General features: G+C 43.5%; 2 protein-coding genes across 4 annotated transcripts in view; both read right to left on the bottom strand.

The window, feature by feature from the left end:
• Positions 1-2,904: 2,904 nt before the first annotated feature.
• LOC147004207 (uncharacterized) lies at positions 2,905-14,864 on the bottom strand. Of its 3 annotated transcripts, XM_085838921.1 has the most exons (6): positions 14,777-14,864; positions 12,185-12,244; positions 10,265-10,347; positions 7,762-7,817; positions 6,883-6,921; positions 2,905-3,980 (listed from the first exon to the last, which is right to left on the bottom strand). In XM_085838921.1, exons 2-6 carry the CDS (start codon positions 12,206-12,208, stop codon positions 3,811-3,813), a joined length of 372 nt encoding a protein of 123 aa, XP_085695047.1. In that variant the 5' UTR covers positions 12,209-12,244; positions 14,777-14,864; the 3' UTR covers positions 2,905-3,810. The 3 variants fall into 3 exon arrangements, with proteins under 3 accessions (XP_085695047.1, XP_085695048.1, XP_085695049.1); XM_085838922.1 differs by lacking the exon at positions 6,883-6,921; XM_085838923.1 differs by lacking the exon at positions 2,905-3,980 and having other exon boundaries at positions 4,925-6,921.
• Positions 14,380-16,601, bottom strand: part of Khdrbs1 (KH RNA binding domain containing, signal transduction associated 1) — a 28,240-nt gene continuing 26,018 nt past the window's right edge. Inside the window, exon 9 of the mRNA XM_021160678.3 lies at positions 14,380-14,967. Coding sequence (XP_021016337.1) covers positions 14,870-14,967 — 98 coding nt within the window. The 3' untranslated portion in view covers positions 14,380-14,869. The remainder of the gene's footprint in view (positions 14,968-16,601) is intronic.

The following is a 16,601-nucleotide window of genomic DNA, read 5'->3' as shown; positions in this document are numbered from 1 at the left end:
AGACGATTAATATAAGAACATCGCTTGGGTCACTTTCATTCTTTGTGTGGTTAGCCCTTCCATACATCAGCCCTCATACCTATGTTCTTGTCAAACTTCACATTTTATGTTTTACAGAGATAATAATAAAGCAAGCCACTGGGAAGCTTCTTGAGATTGGGTTTCACTCATTAGTCCTGGCTGGCCTCCAACCTCAGAAATCTAGCCTCTGCTGGGATTAAAAGTTCCTGCCACAATGCCCAGCCTGAACACTGAGTTAAACTAAGCAAAGGCCTCATGTTGTTGTTTTTTTTTAAATTACCTAGTTTTATTTATTATATGTAAGTACACTGTAACTGTCTTCAGACACACCAGAAGAGGGCATCATATATCACTATAGAAGGTTGTGAGCCACCATGTGGTTGCTGGGATTTGAACTCAGGACCTTCCAAAGAACAGTCAGTGCTCTTAACCACTGAGCAATCTAGCCAGCCCGAGGCCTCATGTTGTTGGTTTTTTTTTTTTTTTTTTTTTTTGCTTTTCGAGACAGGGTTTCTCTGTGTAGCCCTGGCTGTCCTGGAGCTCACTTTGTAGACCAGGCTGGCCTCGAACTCAGAAATCCACCTGCCTCTGCCTCCCAAGTGCTGGGATTAAAGGCGTGCGCCACCACTGCCTGGCAGCACAATGCTTCAAGTTAGGATTTCCTCCAGAATAGTCTGGTCGATTTGAGCGTAATTGAGATTAGTTTTGTGAACCTGACACACAACCTGAATAACCGGGGAAGAATTTCAAAGAGACATTTTCTAGATCCAGTTGGCCTATAGTATCTTAATGATGTCAACAAAGAGGGAGGACTCATTTAATCACGCCCTGAGGTTTGGGTCCTGGACTGAAGAGAAAATGAGTGTTAAGCATCTGTCCTCTCTGCTCCTGACTGTGGATGTGACTAGCAGCTTCAAGTTACTGCTGCCTTGATTATCATATGGTCTGCAATTGGACTGTGAGATAAAATAAACTCATTGCCCGACCTGCTTTTGTTGGGGCATTTTGTATTAATGGTAAATAAAACCAAGACAATAATTGAAGCTAGAAAAACAGATTGTTAAGATGATAAGATCATTTGAGGATCCTAAATGCTGCAAAGAATTTGATCCCAGGTCTTCAAGTCTGTCTGATCTGAGAATTAGAGTTAATTCCTATTCATTATTGTGGGGACTAACGGTGAGTAGATTGCAGAGACACAGCGTGTGATAATTCGGGTGGCTGTCATTAGGCGTTGGGAGAGTTGCCCCACTTCGTTCTCTCAGAGTGGTATGTCAGTCTTATACCTGCTCTCACTTCCTTACCATCATCACCCGCCAGAGGGAGCCACATACAAAGAAACAGGAGTTCCCAAAGCAACAGGGAAGCAAAAACAGTTTCCTTTTCAGACACAGGCTAAGATTGGGGCGTGTGGCATAAGACAAAGCAAGACGACCCATGAACTAACTCTGCCTCTAAATTACTACCCAACTAGAATCCCTGGTGCTATCCAGATAGTCTGGCTAGACCTGAGAAACGTAGAAAAAGGTGTTTGGGACAGCCAATGTGGTGCACACCCGATTCCCACACTTGAGAGGTAGAGGCAGACAGATTTTTGTGCATGAGTTCCAGGCTAGGCCAGGCCAGGGCAGAAAGGGAGATGTTATCTTAAAATAATAAAAATTATTAGTAAGAGCTGGAAGCTGAGCCAGGATTCAAGGCCAGTCTGAACTAAAGTGGGCCACTATCTCAAGGTAACATCACCGCACGTGTGCTTAAGTTACGTTATGAAGGGAAGGAGAGAATATCATTATGTGGGAGCAGCATCCATGTGGCACTAGGAGTCCAACAGAGGACAGTGGTGGTAGTGTATGCCTGCAGTTCCAGCATTCAGAAGGCAGAAGTTTGAAGCCAGACTAGACTACAGCGAGGCTGTGTCTGTCCTCAGAAAGCAGCAACAGGATCTAATTTCTCTAACCAGGATTTACTAGCAAAGGAAGCACAGCATTACACACACAGAATCCTTTCACGTTCTTTATTTTCCACTTACCTGCACCAAGACAAGAGATTCCTCCATCACCAAGAGATGTTAAAACCAAGGCCCAGAAAACTTCAACTTACCAAAGACCAAACGGCATCTGAGCCCCAGAAACAGGCCTGGAAGCATCCTAACAGCTAAGGGCTCAAGGAAGGAGAGGCATGCAGGCAGAGCTCCAGCCTCCTGAGCTTAGTCCTGGCTGGCGGCCAGGCCTCACACCCACCCTTCCAGAGCCTGTCCTGCCTCCACACTCCCACTAGTCCCCTGAGAGTCCATCACCCTGGCAACGGCAAGAGAAAGGCCCTTTTAAAATATTTATGTCTCAGAGTAGTCCAGAGGCTTGGGGAAAGCTGACATCATCCTTCTCAGCTTGCAGGTGACTGACAAGCAGGGCAGCTGGGTGGGTAAGCCAAACACCCTAAGTCAGACCTCTCAAGAGAAAGATCCCTACGATGCTAAGCAATAATGGAGGTGGACGCTGTGACAGAATTTCTAAAAATAAGACTGAAAGAAAGGAAGAAACTGGAATGTTGGGCAGTGTTCTGTCCAGGCCCAGCTTTTCAGATTTAAAATGTTTCTCAGGTTCCCATTCAGTGGAGAGAAATCGCTTATGGCATAAACACCAAAGGAATGAACTGAAATTGAAACCAAGATGTTTGACTTCAACTCTGAGCTTTCCATTAAGAGTCTGTGACCTGCCAGGCGTGGTGGCGCACGCCTTTAATCCCAGCACTCGGGAGGCAGAGGCAGGCGGATTTCTGAGTTCGAGGCCAGCCTGGTCTACAGAGTGAGTTCCAGGACAGCCAAGGCTACACAGAGAAACCCTGTCTCGAAAAACCAAAAAAAAAAAAAAAAAGTCTGTGACTCTCAGGGGCGATCTTGTACCTGGAGGTTATACATGACTTACCAATCTCCGAAGAGAAAGCCTGAGGCTAGACCACTGGCCCAGGGTTAACTAGTAAGTGGGATCTTGGCTCTCTCCCAGAGCTGATAGAAGCTACTAGGTAGAACTATTCACCATTCATCACTTGACCAAGCCTTTATTGAACTCTTCATGCAGAGGCAGATGCTTGAAAAATTTAGTACAAAGGGGATTCAGAGCAGCCCCACCCTTCAAGAACTTGTGGACAAGTGCTAACAAAGACGAACACAGGCTCAGAGTTTAAAATGCCTTACCTAAAGTAAATGATTCTCAACTTTCCTTCACATATTACAGAGGGTGACCTTCTTTTCTGAGAGTCCTCTGGAATGTCCAAGGGCACTCAGGCTATAGGTTCCAATAAAGGAGTGGCAGTGGGGCATATATAGTAGTATGTTCCAGAACATTCTATGGGAAACTAAGCAGAAACAGGAGACTGGGAATAGCACAGGAGCTGAGTGTTCTGACCTGGAGAGCCACACCAGGGATTTAGTCCCTGGTCTTTGGCTTTTCAAGACAGGTTTCTTTGTGTAGACCTGGCTGTCCTAGAACTTGCTATGTAAATCAGGCTGGCTTTGAATTCCAGGATCCATCTGTCTCTGCCTCCTAAGTGTGGGGATTAATGGTGCGTGACATCCATGCCTGCTGCCTTTCAACTCTTTAAAGCCATTTATTTATTTATTTGTTTATTTATTTATTCATTTATTATAAGATAAAATGAACCCAGGTTCTCTACATGTGCAAGTGAAGCGGTCAAACACCACGTTAAGCCCCCAGCCCCTCCTATTAAAATGCCTTGAGTAGGAAGAACTGTTAGCACTGTCCCCTGAAGCTCTGAGGACTCCATGTGGGACTAAAGACTCCTAAGTAGCAGATCCTGCCTGGCTTTCTGTGAGGAAATCAGATCAAGAGGTGGGGTGAAACACAACTGTTGACTCCTCCCCTGGGTTTCTATGGCCAGGAAGTGGCCCAGGCCAGCCTCTATAAAGCAGGTCGCTCCTGGGATCCAGGCTCCTTTGACAGCTGCAAAGACACAAAGTGGAAAATTAAGGAACTGGGAAGCTATGGGGGTTTCTCAGCTTTCATCTGGTCAGGCTTTGTACCTTCCAATCTTCCCTGCCCACCTGTCCACAGCCACCCTCCTTGCTGTGTTCAGCAGGCAGGTTCCTAGGTACACACAGATGAGCAGCAGGTAAATGCTCACAGGCTCTGTGAGCTTTCTTTGGCAATGAGGTTATGTCTCAAACCCTATGCAGCTCTCCCATCCACGAATGACTGAGCAGAGGGAGCCGAGGCCTTACTTGGCTTTCAGGTACAGCTGGGATTTGTTACTCTGTGGGCTCTTTTCCACCCTTTATCTCACCCACCTCTTCTCATCCTTTTACTAGACAGAAGAGGGAGAGGGGGGAGGTGGAGGTGGAGGGAGAGAGAGAGAGAGAGAGAGAGAGAGAGAGAGAGAGAGCTAGCTTTGGACTACGAAATGGCAACAACCATCCCTCTGGAACAACCACCAACCGCAGCTCTCTGGGCCCTAGAATTTACAAACGCTCTGAAAAGTTCCCAGAATTCCAAATGTTACACAATCACGAGAACTATCTGTGGCTGGCAAAACCACACCGCTGCTAGAGCACAAAGCAAATCACACAATCAGCGGCCGTGGACAGTGTGAGGCAGGATCATATCCCCCCACCTGGGATTAAAGCCATAACACATTCTTGTATTTTTTTTATTCATTTCATGTATGTGAGTACACTGTCACTGTCTTCAGACACACTAGAAGAAAGCATCAGATCCCATTACAGATGGTTGTGAGTCACCATGTGGCTGCCAGGAATTGAACTCAGGACCTTCGAAAAGCAGTCAGTGTTCGTAAACACTGAGCCATCTCTCCAATACTTATATTTGTGTTTTTAAAGAAACCAAAATCCCAGAATTGTCACTATATTCAGTTTTTTTGTTGTTGTTGTTTTTGGTTTTTGAGACAGGGTTTCTCTGTGTAGCCCTGGCTGTCCTGGAACTCACTCTGTAGACCAGGCTGGCCTCGAACTCAGAAATCCACCTGCCTCTGCCTCCTGAGTGCTGGGATTAAAGGCGTGTGCCACCACGTCCGGCTTTCAGTTTTTTTTTTTTTTAATTAACTTTATTTTATGTACATTGATGCTTTGCCTGCATTCACAACTGTGTGAAGTATTGGATCCCCTGGGTCTGTACTTAGACAGACAGCTGTGAACTGCTCACGTGAGTGCTAAGAATTGACTCTGAATCCTTTGAAAGAGTAGGCAGTGCTCTTAACTGCTGAGATCCAGCCCCTGTTTGTTTTCAGACAAGAGTCTCACTTAGCCTCATTTAGGAACTCAATATGTAGACCAAGCTTGGCCTTGAACCTAGAGGTCTGTCTGTCTCTACCTTCAAAGTGCACGCTCCACCACACTCCAACACTTCCAGCTTTCAAAATGCAATGCTTTGGTTATCCCAAACCAAAACAGTTTGAGTTTTTTTTTTTTAAGATTTATTTATTTATTATATGTAAGTATACTGTAGCTGTCTTCAGACACTCCAGAAGAGGGCACCAGATCTCATTACGGATGGTTGTGAGCCACCATGTGGTTGCTGGGATTAGAACTCTGGACCTTCGGAAGAGCAGTCGGGTGCTCTTACCCACTGAGCCATCTCACCAGCCCCAGTTTGAGTTTAAAAAGGAGCAAGGAAGTTCTATCTTAAGTTCAGAGGTCCACCTCAAGGTTATACATAGAGGACACATCTTATCCTGGGATGCTGGGCTGGGGCCTGATATTATGTAAAAACCCACAGAAGTGATTCTACTTTTGAAAAGATCTTTAAAATTATGTGTGCATGTAGATGTGTACCTGCTCCTGAACACAAGTGCTTCAGGTCAGAGGCATCGGATCCCCTGGACCTGGTAGCTCGAGTGCCAGGAACCAAGGCTGAGCCACTCTCCAGCCCAGCGTCTAAAGGCCACTGATCCTCCCACCTCCAAGGCTTGCTCTCACTTCCATGTCCAGCTTCAGCCTATAATCTTAATACATTTCTCTTCTTCCGTTCCTAGTCACTAAGTTATGTTCTAGGAGCTGCTATATATACCTAGTTCTCTACAGTCTCACTTTTTATGTGTATATGTGTGCCGGTCTGGGCCAAGGTGCAAGCAGGCCAAGAGAGGGCATCAAATCCTGGAGCTCAAGCTACAAGTGATTGTGAGCTGCCAATCTGGGTGCCAGGAACCAAACTGGGTCCTCTGAAAAAGTAGCAAGCACTCTTAAATCTTCTAACCACTGAGCCATCTCTTCAGCGCTAATCTTCATTTTCAATCATATTACTCTATCATAGCCTGGGGGATGCAGGACACCATGGAATCAATCTCAGGGCTTGATGCATGGACTAGACAATTGTTCCACCATGTTTTAAGAGAGACTCCGTTGCTGAGACCTGAGCAGAGACTAGACTGGCTGGCTCCAAGTCCCAAGGATCTGCCTGTCTGGCTCCCCAGCACCAGGATTATAAATGCACATTATCACATGAAGACGTAAATCAAACTCACGTCGTCCTCATGCTTAAAGATGGAGTTCCCGCTTTAGCTCCTTCCTAGTGCCTTCCCTCACTTAAAAAAATTAGGTTGTATGCTAGCACATCTCTAATCCCAACCATCAATAGGCAGAGACACAAGGATCTAAGTTCAAAACCAACCTACACTACACAGCTAATTCCAGGACAACCAGGACTTCAGAGAGACACTTTTCTCAAACAAAAAATAGGTTGGGGCAACAAGATAGCTCAGTGCATAAAAGTGCTCACTGCCCAGAAACACCCCAGATGATCTAATTTTTCTCAAGACCCACAACTTCCACGGGGCCTTCTTGAAGCAGGAAGTTCCTTAAACCTAGGGGGTTGTGACATCTGAGATCCCTACCTGTCCACTTCCTGCTTGGGATGCAGCCAAAGGCAGTCACTGCAACATAAGACAGGAATGGTAAGGATGAGATGCTATGATTATGGTCAAGAAATACCAAAGTGGGCTGGTGAAATGGTGCAGTGGGTAAGAGCACTGCCTGCCTTTAGAGAACCAGGGTTTGCTTTCCAGCACTCACATGGTGGAGCATAACTGTCTGTTAACTCCAGCCTTACCATTCCCAGGATATTCAACACCCTCTTCTAACATCCACAGACACTAGACCATCACACATGGTTCACAAATCTATCTGTATGTGAAACACCCAAATACAGAAAATAAACCTTTAAAATAAATAACTACCCAGGCATGGTGGCATGTGCCTTTAATCCCAGGACTTGGGGAGCAGAGGCAGGAGATTCTTTGTAAAGTTGGAGGTCAGCTAGTGATATAGTCACACCCTATCACAACAAACAACCCAGAAATCTTGGAAAATTTTGTTTAACACAAGGTCTCTTTATTGAGCCTAGGCTGACCTTTAGCTAGCTAAGGCTACCCTTGAAATGTTTGTTCTACACCTCTGCCCTTGGAGTGCTGGGATCACAGGCATGTACCACCACACATGGCTGTTTATTTAGAGTCTATGTATACACTCTTCCTACCTATTAAATCCAAGTCCCTGCCAGACACAAGTCTGTCAGTAAGCCAGTAAAGGCTGGCCTTTTATCTCCTGCTTCTGTCTGCTGGGTGCTAGGGGTTACAGCTGTGAGAAAACACACAGCCTTTCTCCTGAAGGAGAGATGTGGATGGCAGAGTTCTAGGTGAGAATGTATTATCTCGACAGCCCAGGGTATGGAAAACTGCTAAGTGGACCCAACTGTTCCAGGATGCAGTGCTTACCGCCATAGGACTTCTCTGCTAAAAGGCCTAGAAAAGACAGTCCTTCTTCTCTAGGCCTGAAAACAGAAGAAGGGGTAATTAGGCAGTGTAGTGGACTTCCTCCCCTCCCCCCAGCAGCTGCTGTCTCACACAGCTGTTTGCAGCCTGTCTATTCCATGTTATTAAATATTCATCAGATGTGTGCTTGCTCTAAGCATGCAATGACTATTAATATGAAACCGAAGCGTGTACATGAGTCCACAGAGCCTGTAAATCCGTAAGAATTCAAATCTTTTACCTACAGAAGTCTAGAAGCAAAGGTCGAGGCATTCTGGGCACCACAGTCGGGAGCACCTTTAAGTAAGGTGACCTGTGGAGCTCCTCAATACCGTGATTCTCTAAATCACTGCACATTAGAAAAATGCTCCACCAGCGTAGTGTGGGAAGCCACACACCAGCAAAATCCTAGCAGCGCATGGTGAACTGTGAGAACTAAATGGGATGTTGATAAGACACACACAGCAATTAGCACATGACTGAGAATTTAAGATGGACAAATCAGCCAGGCATAGTGGTGCATGCCTTTAATCCCAGCACTCAGGAGTCAGAAGCAGGTTCAAGGCCAGCTTGGTGAGTTCCAGGACAAAGCTACAGAGAGACCCTGTCCCAGAAAAAAAAAAAGTCTTGGAAGTTGGTATAGATGTAAGTGCCAGTTGTGGGAGGCACACTCCGGTAAGCACAGCACAGGCGGCAGGGGCAAGCGGGTCTCTACAAACGAGGCTAGCCTGATCTACTCAGTGAGTTCTATGACAAAGCTAAATAGTAAGACCCAAGTTCAAAAAATAAAGATGGTCATCTCAACCAACAGTCCTTAGAGAGCTTTGGATGGGAGGTGGGGCTGAAGATCAAAAAAAAGTGTTCAAGGTCGCCAGGCAGTGGTGGCACATGCCTTTGATCCCAGCATTAGGGAGGCAGAAGCAGGCAGGTTTCTGAGTTCGAGGCCAGCCAGGACTAAACAGAGAAACCCTGTCTCAAAAAATAAAAATAAAATTAAAATTCAAGGTCACCTTGAGATACACTGAGAACAGTTTTGGCTTCATAAATCACAGATGACTAGGAGACTGCAAACTTGCCCTCCTTGCACAGCCCTAGCCCTTGTTTTATATGCATTTGCTCTTTCAGTGATAATAATGCTGTGAAGTATGCAACTATCAGCGCCCACACTGCAGCTCAGGGGAATGTAACTCTGGTGCCACACAGACACACACGCAGGCACATCACCAGTGCACATTATTCCTTATGAATTTAAGTTTCACCCGCTGCATCCTGGGGCCCCTCAGCAGCTCCAAGCTTCCTAGCTCATACAGCAGCAGAATACTGTAACTATGTAATTAGTTAGACTGAGGTTCCAGAGGGCAGGGGTGATAACATGATGAAGACCTGTGATTCAGCTGCACAAACATAAGGGTTCACATTTCAGCAAGTATTTTTGATAATGTCCTGGAAGAGAGGTCTGATCCCTTCCAGGAAAAAGAATGGCAATGAGTTCTCCAAGATGCCTTTAGCTAGCAGGTGAACGGCCTGCTAAATGCAGTATATACCTGTGACTGATCCCAGTCTAAATCACACTGCCTGAAGAGATCACCTTTGCTACATAACAACTGTGTGACTTTGGCTGCTACTTTAGTTTCTGCATTAAAGTTCTGTTATATTTAAAAAATGAAGCTAGCAATACCTCAGTGGATAAAGGTAGATGTTTGTGGACAAGCCCGGTGACTTGAATCCATGTAGCTGGGAGAACCAACTCTACAAAGTTGTCCGAAGGCCTGCATATACATATACTAGTGACCAAGGCCTCACGGCACGAATGTCTCATCTGATGTAAAAGGATCAACTCTGCTACTTTGACAGCAGGTTTTTGTTTTACTTTTCCCTGAGACAGGCTTTCTCTAAGTAGCTTGCTATCCTGAAATTTGCTCTGTAGAACAGGCTGGTCTTGAACATTGAGATCTTCCTGCCTCTGCCTCCCAAGAATTGCTACTACCACCCAGTTTGCAATCTTTACTGTACATCTTTAATAAACAGCCTCTGAGAGAATACTGAATACAGTTACTGTCTTACAGAAGCAGTTGTTCCAGAGAATGGACTGACATGTAGCAGTCTTGGTATGCTATACTCTCAACTTGCTATAGAAGCAGTGTAGATTATCTTAGCGGTCCCACTACTGGTTGTAAATATAAGTAGACACAGTAGGCTTTCAACGTGAGTTCTCTTCTTCCTTAGCCTACTTTTGTTTTTGGGACAAAGCCTCGTGGGCTCCAAAACCTGTAAGCCAAGCATCTATTATTATGTCAATCTCTCACCAACGCCATTTGCTAGCCTCAGATCTATCCTCCACCCCCACATGAGAGAAACCTGAATTTTAATAAGATGTTGCTCTTTTTCAATCAGAAAATGGTCTGACCTGGCTTTATCGGTGGCAACCACAATAGCCTCAAAGCTCTGGATGCATCTTCATTCTTACCTGGAGCAGTGGGCAGCAACTGAGCGATAATTCCTTCTTCTTTCACTACTCACTACTTCACTCTCACCGTCCGTCTGCCTCTCCTAGTTGTAGAAACAAACAGTTTTGGAACAAAAGACAGCACTAGGTTTATCAGGCTCTGTCCATGCCTCTGTTCCTTCCTGCTCAGTCCTTAAAGATAGCGTCTCATAGAGCAAAGGGTGGCTTCAAGTTGCTTTGTAGGCTAAGGATTTCTTTGAACTTCTGATCCTCCTGTCTCCTCTTCCTGAGTGGGAATCACAGGTGTGCCCTGAATCACGCTGACTGTGTTCTTTCCACCACACAATCTCTTTTTTTTTTTTTTAAGATTTATTTATTTATTTATTACATGTAAGTACACTCACTGTAGCTGTCTTCAGACACTCCAGAAGAGGGAGTCAGACCTCATTACGGGTGGTTGTGAGCCACCATGTGGTTGCTGGGATTTGAACTTCGAACCTTTGGAAGAGCAGTCGGGTGCTCTTATCCACTGAGCCATCTCACCAGCCCCACAATCTCTTTTCAGTGAGAAACATGGGCAACATGGTACAATCTGTCAACAGTCAACTTTTACTTACAGCCTTATGAAGTTGCTGTCAATTATATAGTAATTACTACACACTTGTCTTTTTCTGCCTGATATAAAACTCCCTTTCCTAGTAATACCCACTCCCACTCCCTTTTTTTTGTCTAGACGTCCCAGTCTAGAGTCCAGGCTGCTCTTGAACTAGGGCTGAGGAGACGTTCTGAGGAAACACACCAGATTAAATTTCATTTTTGAGGAACTAGTTCCTAATCACACAAGAGTATTAAAGTGAGGGCTTTTAGCTGACTCAAGATAATTCTGTCTGGTATTTCTTCTGTAGAACGTGTATGTTCAGTAGAAGAGAGAAGCCAAACACAGGCAAGGGCTTACCTTTCTAGTAATCCTGACTAGAAAGTGACTCACAGGCTGGGCGTGGTGGCGCACGCCTTTAATCCCAGCACTCGGGAGTCAGAGGCAGGTGGATTTCTGAGTTCGAGGTCAGCCTGGGCTACAGAGTGAGTTCCAGGATAGCCACGACTACACAGAGAAACCCTGTCTCGAAAAGCCAAAAAAAAAAAAAAAAAAAAAAGAAAGTGACTCACAGACCCCAGCATGCTTAACTCTCTTGTATCCACTATGGTTCTCAAACTAGATTTTTTGTTTTTGTTTTGTTTGTTTTTTTCCAGACAGAATTTTTCTGTATAGCCCTGGCTGTCCTGGAACTCACTCTGTAGACCAGGTTGGTCTCCAACTCAGAAATTCACCTGCCTCTGCCTCCCAAGTACTGGAATTAAAGGCGTACATCACCACTGCTAGGCTTCCAAACCAGATTTTCTAGTCTGAATAAGCTGTGCCTCTCCCAAATCCAGTAAGGGCCCTTTAATTTCCATTAGGCATTCCGTTGCTTGCAAAAAATGCATTCCAAATAAAACCCTGCGTCAGTGGATTATTTGCAGAATAAGATAAATTCAAGAGATGTAAGTTGACACTGGCTGGTCTTAACTATTATGTATAAACTCATCACATGGGCTGGTGAGATGGCTCAGTAGGTAAGAGCACCTGACTGCTCTTCCGAAGGTCCAAAGTTCAAATCCCAGCAACCACATGGTGGCTCACAACCACCCGTAATGAGATCTGATGCCCTCTTCTGGTGTGTCTGAAGACAGTTACAGTGTACTTACATATAATAAATAAATAAATAAATAAATAAATAAATAAATAAATCTTATTAAAAAAAATAAACTCATCACATTTTGTAAACTGACACAGAAGTATGATTAAATATGGTAAAACTGAGTTTACAAAAGATTAGCCGGTCAACTACCTCTTAGCACCACCGCTTTGCCATGACCACAATGAAAACCACCTTCACATACCTGATATGGGTCTCCGATACCCATTCTACTCCAGGAAATGCCTCAGGAATTTTCAGTCACCTGAAAATTGAGAAATAGGGAATGAATACTTGGAAAAAGTTTTCAAGATGTAAAAAAAAACAAGATAGAGATCCTGCATGCATTTTACACATTACAGGAAAGAAACATGCAGCTTTTCAGAAAATTCCAATAACATTGCACTGTGAACATAAGGTGTCTTGGGGGCTCATCCTCGTACATTTTAAAGTAGCGGAGCAGAAAGCTTTACTCTGGGGTGCAGCAGGTCTTCTCGTCTACAGTCATTGAAATTTTACAATGTGTCCTTTAAGATGTCAGACTTTGTGCCCAGGTTACATTACATTTCACTCGTGATGGGCAGGATTATTAAGAGTTATGGATAATTTATGCGGCAGCATATGGTTTTTTCTTTTTACAGCTATTTTTATTAAACAAGTTTTGCAAAGTTTTAACATTAAAATTAACAACTAAAGAACTGTTTATGCAAGTTGCTGTCCCAGTTTATATAAAAGAGAAATATGTGCTATTAAAATCAGACATTTAGGTTACCTTTGGCTTTTTGCGATGCATGTTAGCTTTACACATCCTGATTCTCTTGCGATAATTTTCCTTTAAAAAGGGGGGTATAGAGTGATCTCTTTTCATCAAAACAAGACATAATGCCCTGAAAGCTGACTTCAAACCACGGTGGAAAATTCAGTTATTTACACTTTATCACAATCTATAAATACATTTTTTGTTGGTGTGTTTTAAAAAGAAAAGAAAAATGCCCATCATGCACTGCTACAGGCAGCTTGGCACTTCACACAAGAGGATTTTTCACCCCCGAGCAGTTTAGGTGGCTCTTAGGGAAAGAATGAGGTCCCTGGGAATTAAGAGTGACGTTTTACATAGGGCCAACCAATTCCACTGTTTTCAGTCTTGTGGGAGGGAGTTCAGAACCAGTCTATCACACCAGCTCCTCCCCAGGCCAGCTCAATTGTTACTGCATCTCTAGGATTGGAAGGGTAACCCTCCCGGGCACCCAGGCTTTGCTGAATTGTGGCATCTGAACACAGGTGAAGTCAATGTCTGAGCACAGAGATTTTAAGGCCACCTAGGGGCTCTACAGAAGACGGAATCCAGGATGGCTGGCACTTGAAGTACCTATCTGTGTCAGTTGGGTTTTTCTAACAACTGTAATTTTTTGATAGGACTGGATAAAACTGCTTTCAACAACTTCCAGGGGGTGAAAAAGCTTTGGTTCTTTTTAAACTAAAACTTAACAACTTATAAACTTTTTTCTGGTAACCTTAAAATAAAATCCCCACCACCACTTTTAAAAATGTCTCCAAATTTTTAACAAGCCCATTAACTTTAGAATTAATTTAAGTTTATGTGAAAGAGAAAACTATTTTATTGTCCACCCCCAAAAATGACAATTCATCACATTTACTTTGATTAAAAAAGGACTAAACTTTATTGACAAACTGCTGCAGACATTTTGACATAAGTTTAAGCTACCTATTTAGGCAGACTTACACATGTAGCATTTAATCTTCCAAAAACAAAATGGGAGGACGGTACAAATCCATTCGGACTTTAACTTATGTACAAAGTGGATTTTGATTCTTTCTCAATCAGCTGCAGTGTCCCTTTTTATATCATGCTAGTGTTGAGACATACTTAACTGCCTTCTACCTTGGGAACAGCTCAAAACTGACAATGGTCAATTTATTGAACATCATCAGCTTTTGGCCCCAGTGTCCAAGTGAGTTTTTCATGGAGTGCAGAATCTCAGATGGACAAAATACTCTTGACATTTTAAATACTGAAAATTTGATTTTTAGTACTATTATTGAAAAGATTGTGGCTAAAAAGAACTCTTCAGATTCCATTTAGGTGGCTAGCTTCTCTCCCCATCAATCTTATTCAGACCCCACCCCTCCCCCACTAAGTATCTCTCAACACTGTATGCCTGGGGCTAGATTTCAAAACCCACAGAATGAAAAAGTCACTTTTACAAACCTAATTTTGTTGTTGTTTTAAGTCAATTAACGTTAAAAATTGCATCAACTATTTAATTCATGAGGAGCTTTCATATTAAAATTTAACCTTAAGATTCAACAGCCATGTGCTTTTAAAGGAACTGTTTTAGAGACGTCTGAGCTCACTTTTACATGGTGGCACTACTGCCGTTGTTAACATTGTGGTTTTACATCTTAAGCAGCCCTGAATTTTGAAATGTAGCCTAGTTTGGGATTCTGCAACTATGACTTTACGGGGTGCCTCAAATCAAAACTAAGAAAAAGTTAACAAGCCTTCAGAACCTTTAAGCAAGCAATGCCACTTTTGAAACTAACATGTTTGTGGTTTTTTTTTTAAACTCAACTTTTTTTTATTATAAAAGGTACACTGTTTATATTTAAACAACAAAGAAAAAAAAGCATCTACACACTTAAAAAATTAATTCGATATTCCTAAATCTATTTTAACTCATTTTAAAATACTACATACAGAAGCCAGAATGCAGAGTTAAGAATGGAGGAAGTGGGGAAAGAAAGGGACCACGAAGAAAAACACTTAGACAATTACTTGTCTGTTGTGGGTAAAGCAACAGGAATCCTGGGATACAAGAAATCAGTAACAACTTTGCTCATAACTGATATTTTCCCCTCCTGTTTGTTTTTAATAACGTCCATATGGATGCTCTCTGTATGCTCCCTTCACTGGCCTAGCTGGAGGAGCCTTCAGTGATGGCCTGGTCCCATTCCAGTCATCTTGTCCTGTGGGAAAAAAAGCAAAACAGTTTACAGTACGTGTTACTGCTAACACTGTCTCTCCTAGAACCACATCACACCCCAAGAGTGCCTTGCTGTCCTCTTCACTTGGCCTCCTTGATCAACAGGGTAACCTCCCACCCTGTGAGTCCATTCCTGTACACTCCCCTGAGAAACAGCATTCTCCATAAGCAACATGATTCGCATGCAGTCCCAAAACCTGGAAAAATACAACACACTGCGCTCGAACGAAGCAGTAAAGGAGTCACTGAGCCTGCAATCAATGGCTATTCCTGGTCCCAAAGTCATCATCAGTCAGCTTCAGGTAGGGTGACAAAATATGTTTGAGTTTTCACTCAGCCAATAGCCACTTTCACTACAAGAACCCAGATTCCAGTTGTGTGCCTCCATGCTGGATTTCATGTTCTTTTTTTTTTTTTTTTTGGTTTCTCTGTATAGCCCTGGCTGTCCTGGATCTCACTTTGTAGACCAGGCTGGCCTGGAACTCAGAAATCCGCCTGCCTCTGCCTCCCAAGTGCTGGGATTAAAGGCGTGCGCCACCACCGCCCGGCTGGATTTCATGTTCTTTAGTTCAGTCTTTTCCCCAGCAAAATAGAAATGCAGTTTTGCCAAATACATACAAAAACTCTTATAGTGTGCCTCACTGATGGAGGGAAACACTGAACTTCAAAAACAGTGACACAAGGGTGGAGCACCACAATGTTGCCATGGCAATAGTGCAGTTCTATTCAGCTAAAACTGGTAAAGATTATTTGGAGGAGGGTGTGGTGTCAGGAGGTGACTGGCTATATTACCCATGAGTTAAGCTTACTTTCTTATGAGAGGACAACCGGATTCCTTTTCTTTTTCTTTCTTTCTTTTTTTTAAAGATTTATTTATTATTATATCTAAGCACACTATAGCTGTCTTCAGACACATCAGAAGAGAGCGTCAGATCTCATTAGGGATGGTTGTGAGCCATCATGTGGTTGGGCTTTGAACTCAGGATCTTCAGAAGAGCAGTCTTAACCGCTAAGAACTCTTAACCACTGAGCCATCTCTCCAGCCCTTGGACTCCTTTTCTTAACTCCCTCTGTAAAGCATCTTAAGAAGAACTGTTAGCAGCTAAGCCCCTTGGTAGGGAACTCAAGGGTACAGAGGACTTCTGCTTAAGAAGATTGCTCTTTCCCAGCACTCAGGAGGCAAAAACAGGCAGATTTCTGAGTTCGAGGACAGCCTGGTCTACAAAGTGAGTTCCAGGACAGCCAGGGCTACACAGAGAAACCCTGACTCGAAAAATCAAAAAGAAGAAGATGAGGAAGAGGAACAACAACAAAGCAAAACAAAAAAGACTATTCTTGAGGCTGGAGAGATGGCTCAGCAATTAAGAGCACTGAGGTCTTAAGTTCAATTCCCAGCAACCGCATGGTGGCTCACAACCATCTGTAATGGGATCTGATGCCATCTTCTGCTGTGTTTGAAGACAGCTACAATGTACTCATAAACATAAATGTCTTTAAAAAAAAAAAGACTTCTTTACATATTCTGGATATTAACTCTTATCAATAAAGAAGACTGTTCTTTCTGCATTACAGTGCTACATAACATTGCTCTCAGACACCCACTAACACAAAGCAATA

The sequence above is a fragment of the Mus caroli genome, unplaced genomic scaffold (genome assembly GCF_978045245.1).
Source record: "Mus caroli unplaced genomic scaffold, Mus_caroli_1 scaffold_6, whole genome shotgun sequence".
In the NCBI taxonomy this organism is placed as follows: domain Eukaryota; kingdom Metazoa; phylum Chordata; class Mammalia; order Rodentia; family Muridae; genus Mus; species Mus caroli.
Note: the sequence above shows the minus strand (reverse complement) of the source record. Positions and strands in the feature narration are given on the sequence as shown.

Bases quoted from the DNA above. Each gene is read 5' to 3' on its own strand.
- LOC147004207 (XM_085838921.1), bottom strand. From the start codon at position 12,208: ATGGGTATCGGAGACCCATATCAG. The intron at 10,348-12,184 runs GTATGTGAAGGT...TTCTACAACTAG, and splicing joins GTATCGGAGACCCATATCAG to GAGAGGCAGACGGACGGTGA. The intron at 6,922-7,761 runs GTAAGCACTGCA...CTTATGTTGCAG, and splicing joins AGCAGAGAAGTCCTATGGCG to TGACTGCCTTTGGCTGCATC.